This window comes from Macaca fascicularis, chromosome 16, assembly GCF_037993035.2.
Source record: "Macaca fascicularis isolate 582-1 chromosome 16, T2T-MFA8v1.1".
Taxonomy (NCBI): domain Eukaryota; kingdom Metazoa; phylum Chordata; class Mammalia; order Primates; family Cercopithecidae; genus Macaca; species Macaca fascicularis.
The window spans coordinates 84,595,798-84,606,742 of record NC_088390.1 but is presented as its reverse complement, the minus strand read 5'-3'; the positions used below and the strand labels follow the sequence as shown (position 1 = coordinate 84,606,742).

The following is a 10,945-nucleotide window of genomic DNA, read 5'->3' as shown; positions in this document are numbered from 1 at the left end:
CACTGCAACTTCTGCCTCCTGGGTTCAAGCAATTCTTGTGCCTCAGCCTCTCAAGTAGCTGGGATTACAGGCATGCATTGCCACACCCAGCTAATTTTTGTATTTTTAGTAGAGACGGGATTTTGCCATGTTGGCCAGGCTGGTCTCGAACTCCTGACCTCAGGTGATATGCCCGCCTCGGCCTCCCAAAGTGCTGGGATTACAGGTGTGAGCTACTGCACCCGGCCAAAGTTTTATTTCACATGTACTCTTTATTTCCTGGGACTGCCATAGCACAGTACCACAGGCTGGGAAGGGGAGCAACGGAGACATCCTCTCACAACTTCGGAGGCTGGATGTCCAAGATCAAGGTGTTGGCAGGGCTGGTTCCTTCTCAGGGCTGCAAGGGAGGGACTGTTCCTTGCTTGTAGGTGGCGTCTTCTCCTTGTCTTCACGTTGTTCTCCTGTGTGTGTCTGTGTCCAGGTTTCCCTTTTTAAACTTTTTGTTTGTTTTTATTTTTTGAGACAGAGTATCACTCTGTCACCCAGGCTAGAGTGCAGTGGCAGGATCTTGGCTCACTGCAGCCTTCACCTCCTGGGTTCAAGCAATTCTGCCTGAGCCTCCTGAGTAGCTAGGATTACAGGCATGCGCCCCCAGGCCCACCTCATTTTTGTATTTTTAGCAGAGACGGGATTTAATCCTTGGCCAGGCTGGTCTCGAACTTCTGACCTCAGGTGATCTATCCACCTTGGCCTCCCAAAGTGCTGGGATTACAGTTATGAGCCACTGTGATTTCCCTTTTTATAAGGACACTAGTCATTGGATTAGAACCTACCTGATCACTCCACTTTGTAAGACCTTATCTCCAAATGAGGTCACATTCACAGATATTCTGGGTTAGGACATCAGCATATGAATTTGGCGGGGTGGGGGACACAATTCAAACCATAACGTCCCCTAAACACAAGGCACAAAACCACCAACAGCAACAGCATGACTGCCAGGGCCCACTTTGAAACGTCCCAAACAACTCGGATACCTCCATCTTTATCTCCAAGGCCGCTGGTTGCCCAGGGACCTCTGCTGGGGTTAGGGTTTAATGCTTACCTGGGAGAGGGGTGGCGTCTGCACTGGAGGAGGACGCCACCGGGGGAGGAAGTGCCAGGTGGAGGGGGGGCTGAGGACCTTCCTCCGTCCTGAAACCCTGAGGTGAGAGAGTCTGGGGTCTGCCTTCCACCCTCATGTGGAGGGTTAAGGAGCAAGGTTCTCAACTCGGGAGGTTCTTCCCCTCTCGATTCCCACCCAGGGGACATTTCACAACAACTAGAAACAATTTTGTCACAACTGGGGGGTGGGAGGCATGCTCCTGGCATCTATCTAATGGGTGGGGGCAAGGGACGCAGCTAACACCCTACAGTGCATAGGACACAGCGAGATCCAGCCTCAAATGGCAGCGATGGCAGCGTCAGCCCTCCAGGGGGCGAGCCCCTGGTGCAGGAGGTGTGCTGGCCCACAGCTCCTTGCAGGCTGGGAGCTGCATTTTTGTGACATGTGATGAGTCCTCAGAGAAAAAGAGGGAATGAGTGCATGGCGGGGAGGGGCCCCGGCGTGCTGGAGTCTCTAGATTTCCTTCTCCAGAGGCCCCTGCAGTCAGCTGAGCACAATCAGTCACGTAGGGCTTCGCTTGGATCCAACTGGAATTTTTCAAGCCACCCCTTAGTCCTTGCCTTGCTAAGCCCTCACGTCCCAATAACCTCGAACCTCAGTACCTGGCTGAGAAAGCCTGAGTGGCCCCGAGAGAGAGACCCTGCACCCAAGGACAAGGACATCCCCACTTCACCCAACCCAGAGGCCAGTCTGGACATATGAACTCAACCAGCTAAGAGTGATATGATTGATTGATGAGAATCACCAAAGCACTTGCCAGAGTTTGAGCTTCTCCCTGGGCCAAAGTGAAGTTTAATTTATGCAGTAAATGTGCTCTGTGCAGGCCTGATACTTAGAAGGCTGTGCTGTGTCATCCTGCTCTGTAAATGGCCAGTAGGACCCCTGCCCCTTCTCAAAGCACATTACCTGTTTAAAAAGGGGGAGGCAAGAGCACAAAATACCCACCTATTCACCAAAGAGCCTGTATATAACTTAGGATCTTCCATCGTTAAACAACAGGACCTGGCTGGGTACGGCGTCTCATGCCTGTAATCCCTGCACTTTGGGAAGCCGAGGAGGGGCGGATCACGAGGTCAGGAGTTTGAGACCAGCCTGACCAACATGGTGAAACCCTGTCTCTACTAAAAATACAAAAATCAGCTGGGCATGGTAGCATTCCCCTGTAATCCCAGCTACTCGGGAGGCGGAGGCAGGAGAATCGCTTGAACTCGGGAGGCGGAGGTTGCAGTGAGTCGAGATCACACCACTGCCCTCCAGCCTGGGCGAAAGAGTGAAACTCATCTCAAAAAAAAAAAAAAAAAAAAACAGAACCTTCCTTGCTCTTAGTGAAGAGGAAACAGGTTCAGAGACGTTAATTCATTGCCAAGGTCACACAGATAATGGGTCCAACGAAGAGCAGTGTCCGAGCTCAAAGCAGCAGGCCTTTGGCCGCTGCAGTGTTAAACAGCATAGCTGGTGTGGAAGTCCGATGCTGAGTCCTGGGGACCTGGACTTGGAGCGGAAGCTGGCTGCAGGGGGAAGGGGCTGCACAGTTGTGGATACGCCTGTCATCTGCTGGGAGGGCACACAGAGGGACACAGTCCCCCGGGCTGTGGAGCCTCATGGGAGAGTTGCTCCAGGCCAAAGGGCCGGAGTTGTCAGATGTGGCAGCATCTTCGCTGGGGATCCAGGGAGCTGCTGCTGGGGTGGAAGCTCACGCTTTCTCCACCTGCCCTTTCCAGTTCCCTGACATCGTGGAGTTCTGCGAGGCCATGGCCAACGCTGGGAAGACTGTAATTGTGGCTGCACTGGATGGGACGTTCCAGAGGAAGGTGAGGCGTCTGATCCAGGTCTGGAGCTGGGATCCAGGAGGGGAAGGGGCTTCTGGGGGGGTACACAGACACCAGCTCTGGGTGACCAGGGCTCAGCCACCACAAGGGTATGGCCGAGCTGCTCAGACCAGGCCTTGTCTGAGCCCAGGGACTCCGTGGTCTGTGCAGACTGGTTCCATCTGTCTGACAGGTGCTTTGAATCAGCAGAGGGACAGAGCTGGGCACGGTGCTCTGGGGGTTGGGGGAAGGACTCCGGGCAGAGAGAACTCCTGGCTTTAGTGCTTGTGAATCAGAGGGTTTAAAAGAAAAACCCGCCTGGTGAGGTGGCTGAGCGCCTGCTGTCCTTCCCTGGGAGCACAGCCATTCGGGACCATCCTCAACCTGGTGCCGCTGGCCGAGAGCGTGGTGAAGCTGACCGCGGTGTGCATGGAGTGCTTCCGGGAAGCCGCCTATACCAAGAGGCTCGGCACAGAGAAGGAGGTAGCTCCACCTGCCTTCCCTGCCTTCTCTGCGGGCCGGCGGGGTGGGGGTGTGGCTCTGCCTCCTTCCTGTCCTGGCCCTTCACCTGTCCTCTGTCCCTGCCAGGTCGAGGTGATTGGGGGAGCAGACAAGTACCACTCCGTGTGTCGGCTCTGCTACTTCAAGAAGGCCTCAGGCCAGCCTGCCGGGCCGGACAACAAAGAGAACTGCCCAGTGCCAGGAAAGCCAGGGGAGGCCGTGGCTGCCAGGAAGCTCTTTGCCCCACAGCAGATTCTACAATGCAGCCCCGCCAACTGAGAGGCCTGCGAGGGCCGCCCGCTCCCTTCCTGCCGCTGCTGCCCAGCGGACACTGCCCCACGTGCTGCCTGGCCACTCCAGGAGGAAGCTGGGAGGCGTGGAGGGTGACCACACCTTGGCCTTCTGGGAAGTCTTTGTGTGGCTGCCCCACCTGCCACATACTCCCTCCTCTCCTACCCACTGGCCTGCTTAAAGCTTCCCTCTCGGCTGCTGGGACGATCACCCAGGCTGGAGCTGGCCCCGCTTGGTGGCCTGGGATCTGGCACACTCCCCCTCCTTTAGGTGAGGGACAGGGCCACACGCTGTTGACATAAGCCTGCTTCTTCCTCTCTGCGGCTTTCACCGCTGAGTTTCTGTTCTTCCTGGGAAGCTGCACCAGCACCTTTGAGCCTTGGGCCACACTGAGGCTTAGGCCCTTCCTGGGACCGGCTCCTGCCCTCCCCTGAGGATGGCCTGGACTCACGCCCTCTTGCTTCCTTTTGGGCTCAAAGCCCTTCTTACCTCTGTTGATGGTTTCCACAGGAACAACAGCATCTTTCACCAAGATGGGTGGCACCAACCTTGCTGGGACTTGGATCCCAGGGGCTTACCTCTTCAAGTGGGGAGACAGGGCAGGGTCCATGCCTCTGCTGTAGTGTATGAAATTAACTAATTCAAAATTCACTGATTGGTGGATGCACATTTCTCTTTAACCTGGGTTTCCCTGGGTCTCATGGACAGCTTCAGCTTGATTTGGGTGGGGATTTTCTTCCAGATCTTTTTGTTTTCTTTTGAGACAGGGTCTCACTCTGTTGCCCAGGCTGGAGTGCAGTGGTGCAATCCCTGCTCACTGCAGCCTCTGCTTCCCCAGTTCAAGTGATTCTCCTCCATTAGCCTCCCAAGTAGCCGGTATTACAGGCATGCACCACCACACCTCGCTAATTTTTGTATTTTTAGTAGAGATGAGGTTTTACCATGTTGGCCAGGCTGGTCTTGAACTCCCGGCCTCAAGTGATCCACCTGCCTTGGCCTCCCAAAGTGCTGGGATTACAGGCGTGAGGCACTGTGCCTGGCCCCCAGATCTTTTTGTAGTAACACTGATGTCTTAACCACAACCCTTTAACTGAGAAATGGTCATGGGGCGTGTCCTAAGAGGAACATCATCTGCTTCCTGTCTGGGCCAGAGTCAGGACAAAAACGGTGTGCAGAGGAGCCTGGGGCCCAGCTGGAAGGATGAGGCACTGTCCTGTCGCTGGGCCTGCAAGGTCAGGTTTTGTTTGTGAAACAAACTCTCGGTAATTCAGGAGTCAAGACATCTCCCAGCTGTGCCTCAGAGATGGGCTGTTGGCAGCTCACTTGGGGGCAAGCATCACTGGGGTAAGGTGTGGACTTGGTGCTGTGCCTGAGTGTGCCCTGCGCAGACAGGGTCACCGCTCCCAGGGCCTCCCCAGCCTCCCTCTCCCCTTCGCTAGTGATGTCCCAAGCCAAAGCCATTGGGTGAGGCTGGGAGCAGCACCCTGTTAGTTTGTACTGGGGATTTTTAAACAATAGGGACTTGCCGATGACAGCTCCGTCACTGCTCAAAAGAGGAAGCCAGGAGTTGCTTCAGGGCCCTGACCTCTTCCAGAGATGGGCCTAATCTCCAAGGGGTGGGCTGGATGGCCAAGGCCATTCCCTGCTGTGTCCCAGGAAGGCTCCAGAGGTGCTGACCCTGGAGTAAGGTAGAAACCTGGTCTTAGCCATGGCACCCCTCATTCAGTGCTGGGAAAGGTTACCGGGAAGGGGCGTTCACTGGCAACTCCCAGGTACCCCCACCCCAACTCTAGGAAGGGAGCAGCAGGACCCTGGCACTGCAGGCCAGAAAAATCTTGTTTACAGGCTGAGCACAGTTACTATTTTAAGATGATGAAAGGCTTGTGCGGAATGCGACCCCAGATAGAGGGAAGGGGGCCAGCCAGGCAGGCTGGAGGGGGCGGACTGCCACTGCCTTGTTCAAAATACAAGTTCCATAAAGCCAGCCCCTAAGGGTGTACCCAGAGGGGAGTCTTCCTCCAACCCCTAGGCTGTGGCTCAACCAATGACTGGAGACTGACTGAGAAAACATTTATTCTGTCTCCAAACAGCATCCCAGGGCTGGGTATCTCCCCCAAGGCTTTATAATACATTCAGCACAGACAGTCTGGGAGCCATGGAGCACCCCTGCCCTCCCCATGCTTCCTAAGTAACAACTGCAGAATATTTACATAAAGCTGGGTGTTGTCAGGCAAAGCCCTTCCCTGCTGCCAGGGGTGGGAGCAAGGAGGAAGTGCCGTGAGCACCAGCCCGCCCTCACGCCATGGGAGGCAGCCCAGAGGCCACCGGCATAGGGTGGCAGCCCCCAGATCATACAGCAGTGGGCACAGCGGAAGCAAACCTGAGTGAGGACACAAGAGCCTGGTCCAGCTCCGCTGCATAGGGCAGGTGTGATGGCCCCCACGAGTCTTTGGCAGAGAACGCAGATAACAGCGGCTCCCACAGCCTGACCCAGGCCAGGGGAAGCTGAGGCACTTGTCAGCAGCACATGGGTGCCTGCTGGCTTCTAGCCACTCCAGGCGGGGCTGGGGTCGTTAAAAGCAAGGAAAAACACTAGCTAAAAACCTTTTCCTAAAAGTGCCCTGGAGGAGTGAGAGGCTGACTGAAGCCCTCCGGGCACAGGCACTGTGTGGCTCTGCCAGCCCCCGCTAGGCTGGGAGGCTCTTCAGCTGTGTGTCAGCTGCACAGGGTAGAACAGGCAAAAGACGGGGGCTGGCAGTTTCAGGAGGCTCATGGGAAAGTCCAGGGCAGAGGGGAGGGCCCTCTCTGTCCCCCTTCCCACCCTAACTGCTACTCAGTACACAGGGGGCGGCTGGTAGCCCTCGGTGGTCTCCGCATTCTGGGTGAAGGGAGGCTGTTGGTAGTTGTCCACAGATGCACCTGGGTAGGAGGCATAGGCAGTGTTGGGGTCCGGGGTGGGGTCGACGTAGTTCTGGATGAAGTCATCCACGCCAGCCTTGTAGCGCTGGTAGGCCAGGGAGGCCAGCACACCCTGCAGGGAGGGCACAGAGGGGTACAGGTGGGTGGGGGACCCCACCTTCTACCACCCTTTACCCAAGACCCCAAGAACCGGCCCCTGGCCGTCCTACCCAGGAGAAGATGGAAAAGAAGCTGAAGGTGATGGCTGCCCTCGCAGAGTCGGCCCCCACCAGCACGTCCTTCGGGTCGGTGGCCGCCCACTGGTTGGTGAGGAAGCAGAAACCAACAAACCACAGGAAGGTCCAGAGAGCTGGGGGAGGACGGGTGGGGTGTCAGTTCCATGGAAAGGGAGGGCCTTTCCAGGACTCTGGGAGGGGACAGGGCAGGTAGGGCAGGGCCTAGGCAGGGACCTCCCGGGAGCCTCCACGATATGGAGGGGAGGACTCGGAAGCCGGGCTGGGATCCGCCTTGGCATGGTGGGTCCCAGCAGACAACCTAGGGGACAAACGGCAGAGGCAAAGCCCAGCTGCTCGGGTGTGCTGGGGGTCCACTCAGCTTCTAGCTACCCCAGGCAGGGCTGGGGCCATTCAAGCAAGGAGAAACGCTAGCTGAAAACCCTTTCCTAAAAGTGCCCTGGAGGAGTGAGCTGCTCCCTGCCCTCCCAGAGAGGCCGAGGCCCCCCAGCTGCGGAACCCCAGAGCTAATGCGTCCCCTTCCTAGTCACCTCTCAAGATCAAATGGAGGTGCCACAGGCAGATACCTGAGAAGAGCAGGTCACCAATGACCAGGTACTTGCGGTCAGTGGCGTTGCTGATCTGGGGGAAATATGCGTCGATCACCAAGAAGAAGGCCGAGGCCAGGAAGGCCAGCACCCCGATGGCACTGCCATAGCGGCAGGCATCCTCATTGTGGTTGAATACGCAGTACATCTGCTTAGACTTGTGGGTGTTGCTGTAGCCCTCGCCATAGATGCAGGAGAACACGATCAAGGCGAAGACCTGCCGGGAGAGGAGGACCTGGTAGGGCTGGTGGCCGCCTGAGGGGCACACACAGCGGGGACCCCAGTGGGGTGTACAGACGCAGGCCTCTCCCACCACTGCTGCCCCTTTTGGGTTTTTGTTGTTGTTTTTTGAGATGGAGTCTTGCTCTTGTTGCCCAGGCTGGAGTGCAGTGGTGCGATCTGGGCTCACTGCATTTTCTGCCTCCTGGGTTCAAGCAATTCTGCCTCAGCCTCCCTAGTAGCTGGGATTACAGGTGCCCTCCACCACACCTGCTAATTTTTGTATTTTTATTTATTTTTATTTTTTTATTTTATTTTATTTTATTTTTGAGACAGAGTCTCACTCTGTCGCCCAGGCTGGAGTGCAGTGGTGCGATCTCAGCTCACTGCAAGCTCTGCCTCCCGGGTTCACGCCATTCTCCTGCCTCAGCCTCCCAAGTAGCTGGGACTACAGGCACCCGCCACCACGCCCAGCTAATTTTTTTTTTTTTTTTTTTGGTATTTTAGTAGAGACGGGGTTTCACCGTGTTAGCCAGGATGGTCTCGATCTCCTGACCTCGTGATCCACCCGTCTCGGCCTCCCAAAGTGCTGGGATTACAGGCTTGAGCCACCACGCCCGGCCAGATTTTTGTATTTTTAGTAGAGATAGGGTTTCACCATATTGGCCAGGCTGGTCTGGAACTCCAGACTTCAGGTGATCAGCCCTCCTCGGCCTCCCAAAGTGCTGGGATTATAGGCATGAGCCACCTCGCCTGGCCTGTTGTCCCCTTTTGGAGGCTGGCATGTTAGCCCCTCCAAACTTTGTGGAGGTGAGCTGATGAGCAAAGTGCTTCCTGGTGTACCCCAGGATTAGAATCTGCAGGCACCAGGGGGCCTGCCTCTGGGAATCCTGGACTGAGGAGGGGTGGGGAATGGGCAGGGACCTCCTAGGTAGGGGCTGCTCCTGCCCCAGCTGCCTGCCTGCAGGAATCATTCTGTTTAGGTACCTGATGGATGAAAGGCCGTCCTTCCACCTCCAGCCCAACCTCACCTTGAAAGAGGTTTAAACAAGACAGGCCACCAAGTCACAGAGTCTCACCCAGTCCCCGTCACCTTCAGCCCAAGTCACTTCTACAGCGCCCAGCCTCTGCCTGAACACCTTGGTGAAGGCGGACAGGCCCTCTTGGGAAGGCCATTCCGGCGACCCCATGTCTTCACCTCCTGGAACCCCCTCTAACCCCTGCCTGGTTGAGCCTGGCCAGCTTTCTCCAGACAAGGACTTCCAGCCTCTGTGGCATCCTGGTCCCTCCCAGTCTGTCTCCTAACCCGCAAAGGGCCCTGCATGCACAGGGCACTACAAGGGGCCTAACTCAGGCCTGTGGATACAGTTTTGAACTCAGACCCCTGGAGGACCCAGGGTGGGTGTAGGGGGGCTCCAGCCCCTTGGGAAGAGCCCCATGCCACCTCCCTAAACTTCAAGGCCACCACCCATGCTTGCTCCACCTCAGCAGATGTGGGACAGGTCTCTGGGCATAAGGCTCCCTCTGGGATGGTCCCAGGCCTCTCCCTTGCCAGTCCTGCCGTGCCCTCCCAGGGAGCTCCCTACAGGGCTCTGGAGCTGGCAGTCACAGGCCCCGCCCCCAGCTAGAAATGAAGCCGGACCTCCGGGATGATGGGAGCAGGGTGCCCATCCAGGACTCCTGGCACTGTCATCCCGACCCACTGGGCACCTGATTCTTGGACACAGCCCAGGACAGAGGTGGTCAGACCCCACAGCCTGGCTGGGAGCACGTGTGGGCGCCCTGGGGAACCTCAGAAGCTCCAGGCGGTCAGACCCCACAGCCTGACTGGGAGCGGCTGTGGGCGCCCTGAGGGACCTCAGAAGGCATGGTCTGGGCACAGCAGGTCCACCTCTGCCTGCCCCCTCATGACACCCCCTCCAGCTTTCAGGGCTGGCTGTCCAAGAACAGGCCCCCTCAACACACAAAACCTGGTTTTGGAGGTATTGCCCAGCTTATTGACAGGGGGTACATCCTGGGGTCCCTCAACTTCGGATGGGAAGGCGGACCCGTGGCCTGCCCCGAGTGGGAAGGAGACCCTGTTTCATGGCGTTGGGTTGCCCCCCGCCCCCTCCCTTATCCCACGTGGTTTGGGAAAGCCCAGTCCCGGTGAACTCCACAAGCTGGGAGTCGCGGCGGCGTGCGGGCCACCTGTTCGGGAGCTGCCCCCAAACTCCTCCCACTGCCAGCGAGGCAGGGGCCCGCTCCCTGCGGAGCCTCGGGACACCCCGCGTCGGGGCGCGGGGCTGGGGGTGGGGTGGGGTGGATGGTGGGACCGGGACTGGGAGGAAACAGTGGGACAGACTGTGGAGGGCGGGAAGGCGGGGCCCGGGACGCTGGAGGCCGGCCCCGCTCGCCGCCAGGCCCCGGACGCGGCCGCCGCCACCTGTCGCGCTCGTGGGCCAGGGGCCCCGCCGGGCCTGGCGGCATGGGGGGGTCCCCGGAGTGCCCCGGCCCGCCCTCCCCGGGCTCACCAAGCACACGGCGCGCGCCACCACCTGCGGCTGCGTCAGGAAGCGCCGCAGGTCGAAGGAGCCGCCTGCCTTGGCCGCGCCGTAGGCCCCGCTCTCCATGTCGCCGTCGCCGTCGCCGCCGCCGCCGCCACCGCCGCCGCCGCCGCCGCGGAACGCTGAGGAACCTGCCCGGCGCCCCGCCCCGCTCCACCCGCCGGGGGCGTGGCCAGGCACCGCTAGGGACCGAGGGCAAAGTGCGGCCCTCGCGAGCGGCGGCGGGCCGCGGGACTGCGCTTCTAGCGGCTGGGAGGGGCTCTGGCCGCGGAGCACCGGTGTCCACCCTACCTCGGGGTCGAGGGGCTAGTTCCCGGGCCACGCCGGCCACAGCACGGACCAGAAAGGGTAAGAGAGTCCCCCAGGAAAACGGACGAACGGAGGACCACTCACCCTCTTTGCCCCTCCTCTAGGGATTTTGCCCTCCCACCGCCTCCTCTAGGAAGCCGACCACCTACCAAGAACCCACCCAGGCTCATAAGCACCCCCTCCCCCATCCCACTGAAAAACCCAGGTCACACCCTGGAGCCCCCTCCCTGCCTGGCCTGCCACTCTTTCCTCCTCTCTGGGACTAAACCTGGGGTAGGGTCAAAGACCCCCTTTCCTCCTGGTCTGGGCAGAGCCCCAAGGCTGTGAAGGGCAGTGTGGCTTCACACTTAAGATAGTGTGCAAGACCGGGCACGGTGGCTCACGC

General features: G+C 58.6%; 1 protein-coding gene across 1 annotated transcript; it reads right to left on the bottom strand.

Annotated features, from left to right (window-relative positions):
- Positions 1 to 5,803: 5,803 nt before the first annotated feature.
- SYNGR2 (synaptogyrin 2) lies at positions 5,804 to 10,353 on the bottom strand. The gene is made up of 4 exons (XM_045375756.1): positions 10,219 to 10,353; positions 7,466 to 7,703; positions 6,876 to 7,015; positions 5,804 to 6,778 (listed from the first exon to the last, which is right to left on the bottom strand). Exons 1-4 carry the CDS (start codon positions 10,315 to 10,317, stop codon positions 6,581 to 6,583), a joined length of 675 nt encoding a protein of 224 aa, XP_045231691.1. The 5' UTR covers positions 10,318 to 10,353; the 3' UTR covers positions 5,804 to 6,580.
- Between the last annotated feature and the right edge of the window lie 592 nt (positions 10,354 to 10,945).

What these genes read in the sequence shown, in the direction of transcription:
- SYNGR2 (XM_045375756.1), bottom strand. Translation starts at nt 10,317, where the DNA reads ATGGAGAGCGGGGCCTACGGCGCGGCCAAGGCAGGCGGCTCCTTCGAC. An exon ending in TGGCGCGCGCCGTGTGCTTG is followed by an intron (nt 7,704 to 10,218) that starts GTGAGCCCGGGG and finishes CTCTCCCGGCAG; the next exon opens with GTCTTCGCCTTGATCGTGTT. An exon ending in TCTTTTCCATCTTCTCCTGG is followed by an intron (nt 6,779 to 6,875) that starts GTAGGACGGCCA and finishes CCCTCCCTGCAG; the next exon opens with GGTGTGCTGGCCTCCCTGGC.